General features: G+C 35.7%; 1 protein-coding gene across 2 annotated transcripts in view; it reads right to left on the minus strand.

The window, feature by feature from the left end:
* The window catches only part of LOC110383445 (RNA-binding protein fusilli), a 90,089-nt gene that overhangs the window by 24,007 nt on the left and 46,525 nt on the right, over positions 1–19,557 (minus strand). For both annotated transcript variants that reach the window (XM_049845649.2, XM_049845647.2), the window contains exons 3-6: positions 14,101–14,183; positions 12,362–12,546; positions 11,331–11,420; positions 10,780–10,834 (exon numbers count right to left, since the gene is read on the minus strand). In XM_049845649.2, coding sequence (XP_049701606.1) covers positions 10,780–10,834; positions 11,331–11,420; positions 12,362–12,546; positions 14,101–14,183 — 413 coding nt within the window. The remainder of the gene's footprint in view (positions 1–10,779; positions 10,835–11,330; positions 11,421–12,361; positions 12,547–14,100; positions 14,184–19,557) is intronic.

Below are 19,557 nucleotides of genomic sequence, written 5' to 3' on the forward strand. Positions count from 1 at the left end.
CCTGATCCTAAAATTAAGATCTTGTGTCGACACTTACAGTTACACTTTGTTCAAGTTGGATTTTTCTAATATTTATTTCATGAGTTTTATAACAATTGTCAATTCACGATTTATTGCTTGCAGCTTTTGATTTATCAAGTCAGTAACATTTGATCAAATCTCAGTGTTTCGAGATGACATGAAATTTTGCAGTGATCGAAAGAATATTTAACCGAGATAAGTACATGATTCATGTAGGACCACCCTCAATCTTATTAGATAGTTAATGTTTATATAAAGTAAAGTAAATAAAGAGGAACATCATCACGTAGACCAGATCAAAGCATGATGTTGGAACCAGGAAAGTCCCAACTTTATAGTCATGCCAGGTTATCGGGGCAACATAGCGTGAAAGACTCTGAAATCGCCAGTTCCCCTTGGGCAAGCGTGGTAATCAATGTTCTTTGTGTGAAACAGATTTTAGTGGCGGTAGACTTATCTATACTAATTTTATAAAGCTGAAGAGTTGGTTTGTTTGTTTGTTTGAACGCGCTAATCTCAGGAACTACTGGTCCGATTTGAAAATTTCTTTCAGTGTTAGATAGCCCATTTATCGAGGAAGGCTACTGTTTATCCCGGTACGGGAAGTAGTTCCCACGGGATGCGGGTGAAACCGCTGGCAGAAGCTAGTATCTACTATAGTTCGTATATTTTGACCGATCCTGAAGTCAAAGGTATTCGATCTGTCTATCCCATAAGTGTAAGGCCCAAGTTCATCGACAACATAAACGTTAGTTTTTCCTATAACAACAATTTACTAAACTTGAGCGTGAAGGTTCATAATAAACAGTTCTTTTAATAAAATTGACGTTTATATTGCTGGTGATCTTGAGGCTAAGCAATATACCTAAGTACGGCAGTTATCTTCTATGTTCAACAATAGATGTGAATATAACAACATCAGCTATTGTGGGAGATAGTATTTACTATAATTACTGAGATCTCTCTGCGGTATCAAGGTTACAGGCGTTTGAAACAGTCAGCCATACTGTAATGCCTGATATGTAAAGATTTGCTGTTAAATATCGATATTATATGTTCAATATAAAATATTATATTAAGTCATAAAATATTTCATGTAAAAAAAAAATATTTGTATTGTTTTGGAGGCTTTTATGTCGTGTTATTCCCCAAGGAAGCATATTTAGCCCTTTAATCTTTCGTTTAGCAACAGCCTTTTTATTATTGTTACATTGCATAATAATAAAGATAGTTATAATGCCATGTCTGTTATTCCGGTAGCCTAGAATTACAACCAACTCAGCAAAGAAAATAACGTGCACAAAAGTGCATTTTTGCATACACAAAGTGCATATCTAGCCTCGAAGTGTTTGCTGACTGCACAACGTGTATGTTGACAATTTCCAATCCGCACAGTTTGTTTGCCGTTGCGAAATTTGACGAATAAAGAGCGGCGCACATTTTAGACTTTGCGACGCAACTGTTGTTTTGTCCACGGATATTTTGACGAAGCAAAAATTCACTTGGTGATAGTGACATGTTGGTATTTTCAAGTAGCTGTAACTAGGTACGAGTAGAAGAACGTTTTAATTGAATTTGATTCGTTTCCTTCAGATTAGAAAAATAAAAAGCTAATTATAGAAATCTTATTATGATTTGATTAGAATCTAGCCGTACTAATATTTCATAGGGTGTTTTGTAGTTTGCCAGTATTACTACAAGTACTTCCGACCAATTCTTTCTAACACAAAAGTCTTCACAATTACCGGGAATGTCGGCAGCATGCGCCCCATTTTTAGCACTAACACCGTCTCGAGTTTCAAGCACCGCAGCGCTCGCGCACGATAAATCTTACAAATGTATTCCGTAGAGGTTGGAACTCGAGCCTTATCGAATGAGTTTTTATTTCACTCAAAAAAACCAGAGACGAACTGTGAGAAGGTGCAAAAAATTATCGGTGGTTTGAGTTTGAATATTTCTTTATTTGCATTTGAGAATAGAATGCTTGTTAGTACATATATGTACAGTAGAATTCATATATAACGACTTCGCTTATAACAACTAATCGGTTTTAGCGACGATAATCTTTACTCAAGTTAGGTTTCGTATATAGATACTAAGACAATATAACCGTTTAGTGCGACTCCGGTTTAAGCGACCAACTGCTTATAGCGACCAATATTTATTATAATACGTCCGGTTAAAACGACACACGCGCAATGTTTTGTTTACCTACGCGGGCGGACCTCTACAAACATTCTAAAACCAAAATAAGCCAAATTGGTCCAGCCATTCCGGAGTTTTAGTAAGACTAACGAACAGCAATTCATTTTTATATATAAGAAGACTAGCTGACCCAACAAACTTCGTATCGTTTAAACCTTCCCTGGACCTCTACGAACATTTTAAAACCAAAATAAGCCAAATCGGTCCAGCCATTCTCGAGTTTTATGTATGTATGTACAAGTTAAGTTATGTACTTAAGAAATAATCCGTCCGTTTTGTGCGTCGTCCGGTTAGTACGACATAGTATCGTCGGTCCCTTGAAGGTCGTTATATCCGGATTCTACTGTATGTTCGTGACTTGAGAAAACGTTTGATCTTGCTTGTCATTGAAGGAACTGTATGCAACTGCGTTATCAGCTGTATTTGTTTGAACTTTAGCTGATAATGCACTTTGTGATGTTATTTTAAGGATGTTTAGTTCAAGATCTTGGGGTTTAGCTTTGGCCTCTATTTAGTTATTGACTTTATTACTTGGTATTACATAAAACTTACATATAGTCTCTATCTATGGAGTGCCATATAGGGGCAAGCGTTTTTGTTGAATTAATTTCTTTACTATCTTTGATATGCTGACTGTCGTTTATACCTGTTTTCTTTGCAATGCACATGAATGTCATTAGCAGATAAGTAAATTCGATCAGCAAACGATGTGCAAAATATTACACACATTCTACCATGGGTACCATGTCATCGTACCATGAGTACCATGGGTAATCATTTTTTAAGTTATTGCAAAAAAAAACCAGATCATTATTGCTATAGGCTATTTGCGTTAGATATTCACTGATTGATTTTTTGCCACCATATCAATCAATATACTCTTCATATAATAGCTAGTCTTAGGCCATGGACTTCCTAATGACTTCACCGACGATCAAAGGAGAAATTGACACAAAAACTGGTCACCGCACGTTGTGCTCAGTTTTTTGCTAGTACACATAGATGAGTCTTCTTTTACATGTTTACATTATAAACTTAAGATGTTATGTGATACCATTGTGCTGTGGGAATGCCATTTTTATTCCTAGAACTGTAGGGTTATGGATCGTCAGTGTCAATGTGTTTGTTTGCCCTTTCGAGGTCACAGGGAACCATTTGGTTTACAAGTTCAATTTGGGGTGAACTAATAAGGGCTTCATGCTTATACCATTTCTAAGTAAATGGTTCTTCTAAGTACCTAAATCGGTACTTGGGGCGAACGAGTAATTTTAAAGAAATGACTGAAATGAAGCGTGACAATGCCATTAATAATGAATTACCAATTGTATATAAAATTTAAGTATCTAGTAATGCAGTACTTATTGACAATTCAAAAGAAAAACGCATAACTAACCAAATCTAGATACGGCTCCGGTAACAAATCAAATAAAGCTAGCATGAAAATTTCAAATATAAGACCTTAACGAAATACCAATATGAATGGGTTGCAAAGCAAACTAATTATCGTAAAGCTATCAACCGCTCACCTTGTTATCTAAAGTTGCTGCCGAAGACCGATAAAAGTGTAAAAGAGTCCCGAAAGCGTACCACTTTATCATAAAACAAACACTTGACAATCCTGTGCTGCTTATCGGTTATTTTTTATTGCACTACCACGGGCAAGGAGTTGACGCGTTCCAAAACATAAAATTTCAAGATAAGACGGTATTGTTTGTTTGACTAGCGATCGAGACGTCCGCTCCGCGCGTCGGTCGGGGACGGAATGCGTTAACGTGACGCTGCGCGACACTTCACTTGCGCAGGAGTTGATATGGCCTGTACTATGAAACTTGGGTCGTGTGTTGTTCTGTAACTTAGTTTGTTCTTGATCGATTCTCATTGCTTATTGTGATTAGATTATTGTGAGATCATTAATGGAATGTTTCTGATTAATGGTGACTTAAGTATTAGCTGAAGTAGCTCTCATAAAGAAGTAATCTCACTGAAATGATGAAATCGATGAGAACTATGATGCTGCTAATAGGGTTGCAAACAAGATAACGGAAAACGTAATAAAACTAAAGATAGCCGAGTCCCTGACATAACCAGACCTTGGCAAGATTCAGAATTAAGAACACACGCTAATTCTTCAAACCTTACGTGACCGTTCCGTATCATTGGATGCACACACACAATGCATATTTTCTACATAATTCCAGTAGATATGATAGGAAATAACATGCATAATGAAAACACAATCAAGAACATAGATTTCTATAACAAACAGATAAGAATTCTACAATTGAATATCTCTAGGAGATGAGAGATAGCTAGGGCATACAAATATAACTGGATCATTGTGGAACCACAGAGAATTTGATTCTTTAATGAAAGAAAAACAATAAACAAGCAAGGAGATTGATGATTCATACATTAGTAGTATGGTTAACAGCTATTTACATCCAGTAGTACTATAAGATACTCCTACACTAAAGGTACCTAATTGTAAAAGGTTGGTTTTGCAAAAACAGTCGAGAATAATGGTGATTTTAATGGTAGATACCTTTAATTTTTTGAATGGATATGGATGCTTGCATTACCATCAGCTCTTTTACTGCCTCAATTCGACACAACAGCCTTCATACAGATAAAAAACGAAAGGAATTGTAGGAAGCCTAGTGGATTATTACTCAAAAAATACCCAAAAAAGAATAAGATAGAAATGAGGAAGAATTGAAATAAAACTAATAATCGGGAATTCGACGAGTATACGATAACCCAGCTGTTCCCAAATGGGGTTCCGCGGAACCCTGAGGTTCCGTGACAGGCCCTCAGGGGTTCCGTGGAAAATTCAAGATTTCCATATGGTTTCATTTTTGACAATATTAAATTATTATTAATTTTCAATTAAATTGTTTTAAATATTGCATTCTAAAATTCCATTTAGGCATCATGTAGGTGGGTACCACTCGGGAGTGTAAGTACGAGTTCGCGACAAGTGGCGGGGGAAGGCCACGGAAGCAGATAATTTAATTCCGTTTTTTACAAATTGTAGATTAACTTAATACCTCCAGGTCTTCGGCAATCAGCAAAAGTAGGTAGCGAGTCGGCCAAAAATCACCGCATTTTTTGGGCTTATTTCATCGCCAGGATTATACGTTTTCATATATTTGACAGGACGTGAAATGACACGGTATACGAGTATTTCTAGTGGCTATTTTTACCATGAATCAAAGTGTGACATTACTTCCAATTTTTGCACCTCCGCGAATCCGAAAATTTCGCGCTCGCTTCGCTCGCGACTCCATGTTACATGTGATGCTTTTATGTTCGTTTAATTGCTCAAGTATCCAACACCGAAAAAATTTCGCGCTCTTCCGTCGAGGTTTCCTTTGATGTTAATTTTTTATTCCTCTGCTTCAGAAAAAGCAATAGCGCTTTCTTCGCTAGCTACTCATTCATTTGCATTTTCCTTTTTTGTGTGGATGTTGTACTTTTTGAGACCTTATTAATTTACAATGGTTTTGTTTATTTTGTGTAGGTTCTTAAACTAAAAAAAATTCGCGCTCGCTTCGCTCGCGATACCGGCTACCACAGGGTGCTTGGAACTTCTTCTTTTAGTTAAAAAAAATCGCGCTCGCACCTGTACACACCCAATCTATTTCTTTTCGCGTTTACTTTGTCAGTCGTCAAACTGAAAACTATTCACATAATACACAAAGTCAAGGGCGGCTAAATTGTTTTCTGGCCCGTGTGGCCATGCTACGCCCTAGTATAATGAATATGTCTCTTACCATATAACCATTTGGTGCGCTACCACGCGCCACGAGCCGTACCTAAGTGTATATACGTCTTTAGTTTACTTCTTAAGCTAAGGTTCCGCCGAACAATGGTGAGACGAAAAGGGTTCCGAAGCCGAAAGAATTCGGGAACCGCTGCGATAACCCACCAAAGGTCAAAAACGATATGACCCAAATCTAATCGAATGCAAACTTTGCCAAAAATATTAAGTAGCATTTACTTACAATGTTTTATTTCAAACCTAACTAATATTATAAATGCTAAAGTAACTAGTCTCTCCGTTTGACACCAAAACTACAGTATTATCATCCTCCGAGCCTTTTCCCAACTATGTTGGGGTCGGCTTCCAGTCTAACCGAATGTAGCTGAGTACCAGTGCTTTACAAGGAGCGACTGCCTATCTGACCTCCTCAACCCAGTTACCCGGGCGACCCGATACCCCTTGGTTAGACTGGTGTCAGAGTTACTGGCTTCTGACTACCCGTAACGACTGCCAAGTACAGCAATGATAAAAATTAAATTTGGTACACAGGTGGTCCAGATCCTGAGAAAGGACATAAGCTACTTTCGATCCAGGTGCGGGAAAAAGGTCCTTCAGGACACAGTGAGACCGCGAGAAATAGGTAGTAGCTAATAATTGTCAAGTAAGAATAGATAATGACATTGACAGAAGTGCATTTTATTCACTATCAAGGTCTTTGAAAGTTGTTTTTGGACTTCATAAATGTTATACAGAATGACAACTGGTTAATAATGCACTTACTAATGTATCATTACATAGGTACATGCATTGTTACACTATATTATAATCTGCCTAATCTTTGCCCAACTGTGTCGGGTTCTTGGGGTCAGCTTCGAGTCTAACCAGGTGCAGCAGAATTCCACTGTTTTACATCTTCAGTTATCTGGGCAACCCAATGCTGAAATAAGCTAATGAAACCCATCGGCTTAAAAGTAGTAAGGGTATATTTTTTTCTATAAAACAGACATACATAGTTTATTCAAAAGAGTATAATAACAATTTGCCTTAAATAGGTTCTTCGTTACATCATACGTATGTTGTTTATGGAGAATGCTAAAAGAAAACATTATTTAGTGCTACAGGGCAGCAGGTGTGTCATTAATAGTATTTTGTCTTTAACGTAGTACAAATGTTATAAGTAAGCAAATTCTTTGTTGGCAAAACAGGTGCAAATGGTGAAAAGCAAATGAAGATCAGCCATTTTTAATGATCAGGTAATTTAAGTATCGTACAATGGCCGTGAGAAGTTTTACAGAAAATAACGAAAGGATCTACGTTGTAAGCTAAGTTAGACAAAAAGTATGAAAGACAAAGACTTGCTGCACTGACCCCTAAACCATTTTGCTAACAGTCAGTACAACTCAGGAGTCCATAGCAGCAGTGTACCCAAAGAAATCCCCAAAATCCTATCAAGACATTGAAATTCGTCACCAATACCTTGGTACGGGGTCGCATAGAGTTTACACAGCGCTTTCAGCGAGTGTCAAGTAGCAACACAGCTGCAGAATCGAAAAAGGCGTATCTACATACACTTTATATGGCGCATACGACCTTTTGACTACGGGTAATAGTACACGTGCGACAAATATTGTTGATACGCTGTTTTTATGTGCTGTTCAGCTGGATTATTAGTCTGTTTTGTTTGTCTGTTTGAAATTGGGGTTAATTCATATGTGAAGTTATAGGTTTTCAATGTTCGTCATTGCCGGATAAGGGCTGTCTCATATATAGGTATTCTGTAATTGTCATTTTGAAATTGGGAATACCTAATTACCTAAGTACTTCATAGTAACGAATGATCATTTTTGCCTGGTAAGGGCTGTCTCGTATTAAGGAGTTGTCTCATGTTTAAGAGCATATCTTCCTACTACGTGCTTTCGAATCCATGAAAGTGTAATGGGCATGATTTCATTACAACTTTTATGAAGCTGAAAAGAAAACCTAGATTCTTTGAATTGGTTGAATGCGATAAACTAAGAAACTGTTCTTCTTTTCATTGAGGGAGGCTGTAAGCTACCAGTTATCACGGGAAATGAGATGTAAGTAAGTTAGTGTGTGATGAAGTATACCCTAACCTTTGATCAAGTCGTGCGTCTCCGTCACATTCACGACCTACGATATGCAGTAGCCATTATGACCGCTCAGATCTGATATAATGAGTAATATCTGTATCAAAGTCCAATACAAATGTACCCACGGCTGATATCTGGCGTATCACCTAGTGGCTGATTGAATGACCGTACCGACCTAAACTCTTGCTAAAGTTCGTTTAGAATTCACGTGCGATTGAAATGCTGACTGCAAATGGATTACGTAGATTATAAGGCAATTTTTATTGCTAATAATGGTCTCTTTACAATAGAGAGAGAGTTGCCGTTATAGGGTCTTAAATAGCATTGATACCTTATTACAATAGTACTTCAAAACGAAAGAATAGATAATTGAAGATTTTTTGAAATACGTACCTACGTAATAATGCTATTTACTGCTTGAAATGTTATTCTAGGAAATCAATAAATTGATCAAGATGCGGTTACTATTGTTGCAGTAGGCAGAGACACAGATCAATTTTATTCCAGCCGAAAATGTCTGAAAGTTTTTTAATCGTAAAAGTAGGTAAGTACATTTCTAGTACAAGATATTTTTTTCCCTGTACACTTACTGCCCAGTAACCGACAGATTAGTTAATCTTTATCAATACACCACTATCAGTACTACCTGACTTGTAATTACTACAGCGTATTTTGATTTAATCTGTTTTCTGATTGATAAGAAATCATGGAAAGTATGACGACATAGGTGATTGTCACAATTTCGAAACACGATGCATTCTGTATCACCTATATACTGATTTGTAAGGAAGTATGTACCGTTTGTAGGTCTTTTACGTAGAGACTGGATGGATTTTCATAGTCACTCATATTTGATAGTACCTAATATAGCTTATATATCAGTTTAACATAGGTTTGGGCTTCTGACTGCACCGCACTTGGATAAAGTTATGTGCGGGATGGTACATATCTCTCGGGACGCGGTTGAAACCGCTGGTGATAACTACTCATACTAGTTTACTCTTTCACTCGAGAGCTTCTCGTCAGATTTGATGAAACTTTATAATTATCTAATTTATAGGACGTCAGAATAAAATTGTTATAGGTTAATCCTTATTTATTTATCTATTCTTTATTGCACATTTATACCTAATATACGAAACACACAAAAATACAGAAAGTTTATGTCCAACGGCGAGCTTAACCCAGAATTGGGTTCTCTTACAGCCAACCTTAAAGCGATTGATTTCCTATTCGGCTGTGTGAAGTAGTTTCCTCCAAGTACCTACACGTTAAATGCACACATATCATAGTCTATTTGTTAGGTAACATGTTTCCTAGACTTGCAATAAATGATCAGTAAGTCAGACTTTATCGTGTTCCAGATAACCTGCTGTCACCTATTCAGTAATTAATTTGTGTTTTACTTCAAACTGGATTGATTTATTAGCTTCTGTTAGTTCCTTATTTTAGATCTGGTTGGATCCGGTTTGGAAATTATAGCCTGTACTCCAAATGGTTAACTGATATAATTCTAGAAATTGGCGTCAGAAACAAATATAGACTTCTACATGCCGTTGCTTATACCGAAAATGTTTGGCAGTAAGATTTTTTATTGTGACGTTACTAAGGTAGGTAAGTTACCTCTATGTATTGGAATATTGGAAATAATCGATGAGAATATTCTTTTGTTTATGTTACCGATTTGAAAAAAGAATCACTATTGGGTAGTTACACTTTTCCTGGACTATGTGGCCCAGGCTGGATTTTATCCGCATAACCTTCTTATAAGGTAACTATAACTCTTTATCGGTTCAAAAACCTGGCTTAGTTTAATTTTCAGCTAAGCCTTGTTTATTCACATTCCCGCCAATCCGTCTATCTGGATGGTGATAGCGTGATGGTAGGAAAGTTCAATAGTTATCTGTCACCTTACGTCCTCCGTCAACCTTGACGATTTCTACCGGTTTAGTGATATCTATAGCAATTGAGAAGAGAAAGATGTGTCTGTATTCTGAAATTACTGCATTCTAATAATAATCTTCAAAATGAAACTCAGTACCTAAGCAGTTGGTCTATGAATATACCATATGAGAAAAATGGTCTCGTGTGAAAAGTACCTATTTCAGTTTTAGGCTACTTTTTTCGGGTGCACAGAGTACCTAAGTTGATATCCCCATGGGAGTCAGGTGAAACCGCTGGGGTAAGTTAGTCAAGAAACTTGAGCTGTAGTCGTTTTCAATGCTGCCGATATCAAAAACAGCAAAGTTCAAGTAAATAAGAGCCTAAAAGCTTATTGGCAACAAATTGCTCAACACGTCTTATAAGGCGCTGGTAATACTTTTAAGCCCAGTTGAACCGAACACAAAAACGTCAGTTTTCTTAAAACAATACTATTATGAATTCTTTAAGTTTCAAAGTGAACAGTTGTTTAAGAACAAACGAACGTTTAGGTTATCGATGAACTTGGGCCTTTTTTCGATGGGAAATCATCAATTGACTCCTCCTGCTGTGGGTTAGCAACGTGAGGGAGTGTCAGACTATTACTGACTAAAACCCGTCATGTCGTAGGCGTTTTATGTTCCTACCAGGGACGCGGTAATTCTTTCGAACAATCCTGCGGCCAACTTAATTGGGCCTTAATATCACCGTTTGTGTATAGTGTAAAGAATATGGTTTATAAAAGACAAATTAACTCACCAAATGCCAGTTTCTAAAACTAAGTCCACAGTCTCGGGTAACTCTAACCGGAAACCTGGAAAATAAGTCAATGATTAGATTTTTAAATAGAACTTGAACTTGGATAAAGTTTGAGTATTTTGAGGTAAGATCTCAACTTCTATGGAAAGTTCATCATCATCATCGGCCTAGCCATTACCTACTCAACTATGTTAAGGTCGGTCCAGTACAATCGGTTTTAGCTCAGTACCATGAGTGTTTAACACGGAACAACTCTTTCTAGCCTCCTCAACCCAGTAACTGGGTAACCTGATACCCCTTGGGAAGACTGGTTGTCAGACTTTCTGGCCTCTGACTACCCATAACGACTGCCAAAGATGTTTAAATGACAGGCCGGACCTAGCAATTTTTCGTGCTTTTCGAAACAGAGCAAATCAAGACAAGATCACTCACGGACCGGCGTTGCTTGGACCTTATGATCGATCGACATGTGCGGCTGCAGCTTAGCTCCTCAATTTCCATCTTTGACAAATAGTACAGGTATTGTTTATTATAGTTATATTTGTGCTTACCATCAGTGATTATCCTTTGGATAATGCTGGCCATGTCTTTGACTTCGGCTGCGTAGAAGTTGTCTCCGCTGTACGGGCTTATACCTAAATCTGATTGCAATAGTGTTAAGGTTTTATTGTGAACACATCGTATGTGTTCTAACAGAGAAAAGGAGTTAAATACAGAGCTGGCAAAATAATCTAGCAGACATCAACACATCCGTTGACGAAGCTAGCAAAGCTTTTGAGTAGGTACCTATTCATCTATTGAAGAGTTTGTCAATACACGAATCAAGCGACATACAGCACCAAATCTAGCGGAAAATTAAAAAAGTGTAATATGGATGTTAAAATTATAAAGCGAAAACTAAAGATGCTAGCGCCTCTACCGGCCAGTCATAGAACATTTTTACCTCGGCCTGACAATAATGAGTAGCAGTTAGCCAATCAGTTAAGTATAAACTAAATAGCTCATTTCCTTGACAGTAATAAGTAAATGGTATTGAAGTAAATACTGATTAAATGGTATTATGACGCCTTATTATTATCTGTCGCAATGTTTTTATACTAAGCAACGATATCATAATTAGTTGTTTTTTGCTATGGCAATAATGCGTTTGTTGGTTTGCCATTAGCAAAAATTAGGCGCTAATATTTTGTGGGTAACTTAATGCATCTAGTTTTTCAAGTTAAAACAATAGAAAAGCAGGACTTTTACTACCTATCCTTATCCGTATTGAGACAAATAAATCGTTTGCTTTCAAAATTTTTAAGTTTTTTTGATCGGCGAGTAGGTACCTTAACTCAAAGCTAAGAGAAGGAAAGAGATTTAAGTATGTACCGAAGGTTACAGCTTAGCGTATCAGTATTACCTAATTTGAACCGACTTCCCCAAAAGATGTAGGTTCTCGGTATGGATGTTTGTATTTTTTGGTTGTCGTCACATAAGTCTTTCTTTAAACAATTCCTTATTTCTTGACAAAACCCCTAAAAGATTCATACCTACCTTATTTCAATTACATATTATTATTTTTTTTATTAAAAAAGGATACAATTGAGCATATCAAGCAGTGACCCGGGGTGATCCGGCGGCGGCGGGGGCGGCGCGGCTGCGCGCGCGCCTGCCACCGCTCGCAGCGTGTAAGCGCGCACATACTCCTTGCGAATATCGTGGAAACGCGCGTAGTATGTGGGGAGAGAGAGGTCCTTGCTGCACGCTTCGGGGTGCAGGCATTGTCTGTGGGAGAAAATAATACGTTAATTAGGGTATAAAGTTAGACATCTCTCTTCAAATATGTATAACAAATACGAAATGAAAATGTTTGTTTCTTGCACGATAAAACCACTGGATAGATTTTTATGAAATTTGGCAGTAGCTTAGCTTATACCTGCATCAGAATAATATAGAAGCTAATTGGCTACTTTTTATCCGGACGCAGAAAGAAGTTCCCTATCTATGACAATAAGACATAAGTGAGACCATGTACCTACGTACATACGTCAAAAGATATTTTGTAGTCGGGTGCCTCGAGTACCTAGTTTCAGCATGATATTAGGAGTTCACCACAGAACCAGCTAGCAATATTTGAACCATACAGTAAAAGGTCTAAAAATACTTCCAAAAATCTAAACATAGACACAATCAAAGACACCATCGTCACATCCATAGACTAAAAAAAAACAGCATTGTCGCATTCTTGAACAAAAACTTAAAATAAACGCTTGAATTGGAATCACCATAAATTTCCTTTGCCATTGTATAACACCATAATTTCCATATAGATGTAACAGATAAATGTACGAGTAAATAATGCCATAGATTAGCTCGTATTGAAGGCTCGTGACCTCTGAACGGATATGCGCGGAAACGATTTTTTGTTACGTTTTGGGAAACTTAAATAATGTATGAGTTTTGGTGTGTGACCATTATTGGTTGGGACGATACGAAAAGGGTGGTTTGGAATTGATTTTACCGTCTCTGATATAGTAGTTTTTTTGTTGGTTTCTACAATTATTATTCTAGTACCTTTTAATCAGGTCTAGTTATTAGACATTCTCTTCAGTAGTCACTTTCACCAGAAATCTAAAATAATCTATGATTAAAATCATAGTTTTTTTTTTGCCGCTTTTGCCTTTTAACAATAGTAGTAACCATATGGTCTTTAACTCATTACAATATTATAATTCTACCATTTATAAATGCCTAAGGCTGAATGGATGGTTTTCACGTGTCGTCACCCCTTTCATTCACGTGCCGTATGGAAGTGTATAGTGGAAACACTGACGTATTATACAACAGTTTTTGTTATGTTTACCGGATGCCGGCCGATTGGTATCGAATTTTGATTTTTGTCAATCAATTTTTTTTCTGTAAATCTAGATAATTGTGAAGAGGTTTCGTACTCCTATTGTGTATGTGCATTGAGGTCAATATTTAAATAAAGGCTTTGAAAGCGAGTATTTTCTTTTCAAACGACTTCTAAAGGTCAGGATATCGATTGTTGTTTACCTTCAAAGGCTTTGCAGCTGAAAGTTTTGTTTTCTTTTTTATTTATTTGAAATTGAGTTCCGTTTTATTTTTTATTCTAATTACTCAAGTACCTATCTAAAATCTTAGCACATTAAACAACTTTATAAAATCTTCAACTGTTTTTTAAAGTAAGTTTTTTTTTTCTAATATCTTGTTAATGTTTATTCTAATAATCTAAAATCCCATCACCCTTTGTAAAATATTCTATTGATCTTTTTCTTCCATAGTAAAAAGAGTTTGGAAGTAGAAAAACGAGTTTACCTTAAAGGAGGTTGTCCGTCAGTGACGAGCCTGAAGAGTGGAGAGTGGGGGTCCACCTGCAGCGACCTCACGAACTCATCGAACTGGAAACACAGAAAAACGTATTTTAAAATTATGAAAACAAAAGAAATATTTAGTATTTAGGTCAAGAAGGAACTAATACAATTAACACATTGGGAATAAAAACAATTATTATTTTTGGCAAATATATTTAATTAATGGCAAAACAGAGGAATGCATAATTGAACAGAATTGTCATTGTCACCAGATTTCCATCTATTTCTTTTTTTTTGTGTTCCCGTTGTGGATTTAAGATTAAGGGAGCGTCAGACTTATTGACTACAACCCATTATGTTCCTTCTGAAACCCTTTGTGTACCAGGGCCGCGGTATCTCATTCCCTTTGAATTAAATATTGTCAGAATGACGCTTAAAAATATCTTCATTAATGTAAATTATTTGCAGCTATTAATTAAAATTAAATAAACATGTGAATATTAACAAACAACAATACATATAAGCATTTTAATGCTAAGAATAGTTTGATAATAATTAATAGGCTTTATCGACCTCTATAACCTGCGATTAACAACGACATTGGGAACGAAATAAGGTGTTGTACTAAGTTTTTCTAGTTTTTTTTTTTGTTTGAATTTTTTTTACACATCTAAATATATGCTTTACATGATTTCTGTTTTTTTTTTGGATTATTCTGTATTTTTTTTAGTCTAAACTTATCAAAGTAAAACCCAATTAATGTAAGGAGGCAATAAAAACCTGGAAAAAGGCTGAAAATGGCAACGTAACGCCAACTGTTGTTTAATTCTTTTATACACACATAAACACATTGCGGAATGCAATTAATGTTTGAGTATTGAGTATTTTCTTATAATAAAGTTTCTCCTGAAATAGTTATCAGCCATTGTTTATTTTATCAAATCCGGTTATTTTGTCCATTGTCCAGTGTGCACTAGCCTTAATAGAATATGTAATTTAAAACAATTAATAATATTTTTTCCCGCGTTTCTGTCTAATCACAGATAATACTTTAATAACTTTAATGGCCGTCTTGAAGTGTGTATAATTCACTTATATTTATTTTTTTACATAATTGATTTTATGTTTAGCATAATTATTATAAATGTATTAATTACTACAATTGTTTTGTTTAGATACTGACACCACAATGGGTTTTACAAACTTCCTACTCTCTACTTACATATGTCGATCACGTTATTTCTTAAATTAAAACCAATTAAAAGTTATAACTAAAGTATTAATATATAACTCCCCAAAAATTTAGTTTCATTAAAATCCATCCAATAGTTTTATGGCGAAAGAGTAAAAATCATACATACATCCTCACAAGCATACACATTCATAATGTTAGTAGGATTTATCATCTACTAAAATCAATCAAGCGATTGTTTTTCACCAATAACTGAAAACTCACGTGGCCATCAATTTATTCTTTATTCTTGACACATGAAACACAGAAATAATAATAATTACAATAATAGATATTTATCCATCTTATTATTACGTTTACCACTATAAAGTTAAGCAAAAAATATTCGCTTAGAAGCTTCCACAGATTAAACGGCACTTTTACGTTTCCCGCGCAAATAACCATAGACAAAGATATACAACCTATAGTCTGATTTTTAATTCGAGTCAGTACAATGACATTTCCAGTGTTGCACAGTTTTAAAAAAATAGGGTCCCAAATAAATAGTCATGTGGAAAATCGAGATTTTTAAATTGAAAATTAAAAGTTAGTCTAGATTACATTCATTTATTTATTTGTACATACATTAAATTTTTTTATTAATATCAAATTGGCTTTATATTAACATAAGTATGTAATTTACGGAAATTAAACTGAAAACATGTAATTAAATATTACATAAAATACTGTTGTTATATTTTTTTTTTGTTATTGGCAGGACTAAAATCATGACTAAACTTCTAAGTCGATCGATTGTGGAACATCACTATTGTAGTGGGTCACCCTTTTTTGTGAAAGTGACAGTTGCCCCTGTCATTTTACTGACTCGAATTAAAAATCAGACTATACACGGCAACAAGTTTCCCAGTAGTGACAACTTCACGGGCTACTAATTGGCTTATTTTGGCGGTGCAGTCAAAGTGACAAGCGTGGCCGGGCATCGAACCCGGGACGGTACTGTTAGGAACTGGTTCCCGGTACCTGTCGTGTCTCGGAGGTAAACACAGATGCATTTCCGTGTGCGTCTTGCAGTATTCCTTTTTTTTCGATGGAGCTTAATTTTTGTTTTTGGTTGCGAGAGATCGAAAACTTGGGAGTTGCGGATTGAAGGACCAGAATTTTAAAGAGTGATTTATAAATACATTTTAATACCTAGTTCTTGTTTAAAGTGATTCATTTATTTGCCAGTGAACATTCAGGATAAATAGGTTAGGTATCTTATATTGTTGATAACTATGTCTCGATTTATTATAATAACTGGGTCTCGCCAGAGCTTTCATCCGTGTCCCGTAAGAACTATTCGGCTCACCCGAATAAAATGTCCTATAGCCTATGGTCTTCCTCTTTCTAATGTAAGCGAGTTAAAGAAAACAAACTTTCTGCAGCTTTATAATATTAGTGAAATGATAAGAATTCATACGAATTAGGGTGCTAAAATTAATTATCTGCGGAACTCCCAAATTAATATTTTACTTTCTACAGAAAAAAAGCTGTGAGATTAGTTATTCAGAATCTCATATATAACTTATGTCACGTTTGAGTATAAATTAGATATTATTAATGATTTATAATCATTGGCTAGTTGATTATAATTCTGAATATCGTTAAAGATACAATGATCTCGGAATACAGGTAGACATAGGCCATTTATAAGAAAAGTTTTGTTGCTATATACTTATAGAGAGAAACGTAGAAATAAAACACAGGCTTGAAAAAGCTCCATATTTATTTATACACCTGTGTTTATAACTTTAGTTTTTCCGCTTCATGACTGCAATAGATTTTTTATCCAAAGCGAAATTCAGCATATAGACATTTGGAAGTAAAAATGTATAAATCCTATACCTAGTGTATGTTTGATTCAAAAATATGTAAGTACCGTACATTGACAAAACGCTTTACAATTTACCTACCTATTCATTTATAAATATTTCAATTACATATTTTAAAAGGGCTAACCATCTTTAACTTTATGGAAGCCGGCTTTCAGTCTACACCGGATGCAGGTGAATACCATTGATCTACAAGGAGCGACTGCCTATATGACCTTCAGAACTCAGTCACTTGACAACACAATACTCCTTGTAGAGTAAGGCAAATGTTCACCAACAATATAAACGTCAGTTTTTCTTAATTTCTGGCTTTTAAGAACATGTTATGACAGTGGAAGATTGACAAGTGACAATTAGAATGTACAAGTTGGCGCCAAATATAGGTATATGATGTAGTATTTCTAATTTTGAAACTAGTATTTGACTCCTTGCGCATTTGTTTGTACAGATCTTGTCGAGAAGATTTTTTTTTGTCCGAAGATGCATACCTACATGGCCATTGGTGACTTCACAAAAAATATCATCAAAACGCCACTGCGCATGTGTGAAATGCGTCAAATGGAAAACTTCAGAATGAAGTGTTTATTTGCGAACTGTAATCAAGCTGACAAAATTGCTGAACGCACTAGGAATTAATTCCTGCAAGTTTCAGTTGTACAATGACCGGGATGGTTGGGGTTCCTTGGGGGAGGCCTTCGTTCAGCAGTGGACGGCAATTGGCCGATTTGATGATGAAGAGTCAGATAACTTAATAAATTAAGTTTGTGCTGAATTTTCAGTGAGTACCAGTCGTATCATAATGGTTTTCCCTAATCATCATCGATTTTATTAGCAAAGGCGGATATTTGAGTTTCCAGCTTCCTGAAGCAAAGATGACATATTCAGATACTTGCTTCCTCAAGTAAAAGAAGCAAATATGACTATTACTTAGACAAGTATGATATCAACAACTTTTTCCTGTTTGCCATATAGCCAAATAAACCAAATGTTATTTACCTAATAACCGCAGAATACGACATTATATTTACCTTTTGACGTAGTCATAAACATACAAATCAACTTACGTCCATATCTAGATTCAGAAAACTGGTTAGAATCGGTTCTTTACCGGTTTGCTATATCGACGCGAAACCGGTAAAATCTGGTTGTCTTCGATTAACTTTGTGCTAATCTAGTAATCTATGCTTTAACTAATGAATAGCATAATTTGTCGATCAAAGGTCATTTTGGTAAGTGATTTTGACACATTTACTAAAATATTATTTTTACATGGTCCATTTTACTTTATGTTTAGAAGGAATGTTACTTCTATATACTTATTATGTCTATGCTTCTAAGATGGCGGCAGATAGAAGAGTATGGATGGAGAAAACATACTGCTTTGAACCCAAATAAATTGGTGTAAGGGCAGGAGGATAATGATGGTCCCTTTTACATATATTAGGTACTCAATATTGTGAAATACAACACTTAAAAAATATCCTCCATTTAATAATTCTAATTAATTTCAACCTAACCTGACAGTACCAATTTAAACAACAGTACCTAACACATTCTGGGAAATCTTCTAAAATAACCACTCATTAAAACACCAAAAACAAAAGCAGCTCGCTCTCAAAGGCCGAAAAAACAGGACAATCTCTGTAGCGCATAACCTCAAAACGGACAGTTCCGCGTTACCTTTTTTTTGGATACAGTTACAAAACCGGTCGACATTAATGAAGGGAGAATTGCACTTTGAAAATGTGGATCGCCACGGATTCATACTTCCTTGATTTCGAAACGAAACTTTTTTGACTTTTTGATCGAATAATCAATGGGGTCTTGACGTGATTGAAGCTTTTTGGAGCAAATGTATTCGTTGTATGATTTTGTTTAAAATTACGGTACTCTGAAGGGAATACAGCTCGATTTTGAATGAGTTATAATATGAATGTGATTTGATAAAATTTCGGTGAGAAGAAAACTTCAAACTCTCAAGAGGCGATTTAAGTGGGGACCTATCTACCTGAGCCTTAGCTAATAAAGCAAATTTTTAAAATGTTTAAAAACTGACGAGAAACGTAAAGCCGGCGTCCCCAAAAGCCACTTCTCAGCAAGAGTCTATATCTACTGAAGCACATAGATATAGTATATCAGATACTGTAGCAAGTTTGGGTGTGTTAAAGACCAGTAACGAGAGGAAAGTTCGAAAATCACCAACAAGAGCGACTTTCATTTCAACCTCAACCTCATGTAAAAGTAAAGGTACCTAATGTATTTTGAAACTACCACACTAACAAAACAATGACTGGCTGCAGTAATTACAGCTATATGAATACCTAATTGTCTATAACTTTCATGTCTTTATACGAATAAACTGCTGTAAAACGAGACTCAATATATTTCTTCATAATCA

Source organism: Helicoverpa armigera, chromosome 25 (assembly GCF_030705265.1).
Source record: "Helicoverpa armigera isolate CAAS_96S chromosome 25, ASM3070526v1, whole genome shotgun sequence".
Classification (NCBI taxonomy): domain Eukaryota; kingdom Metazoa; phylum Arthropoda; class Insecta; order Lepidoptera; family Noctuidae; genus Helicoverpa; species Helicoverpa armigera.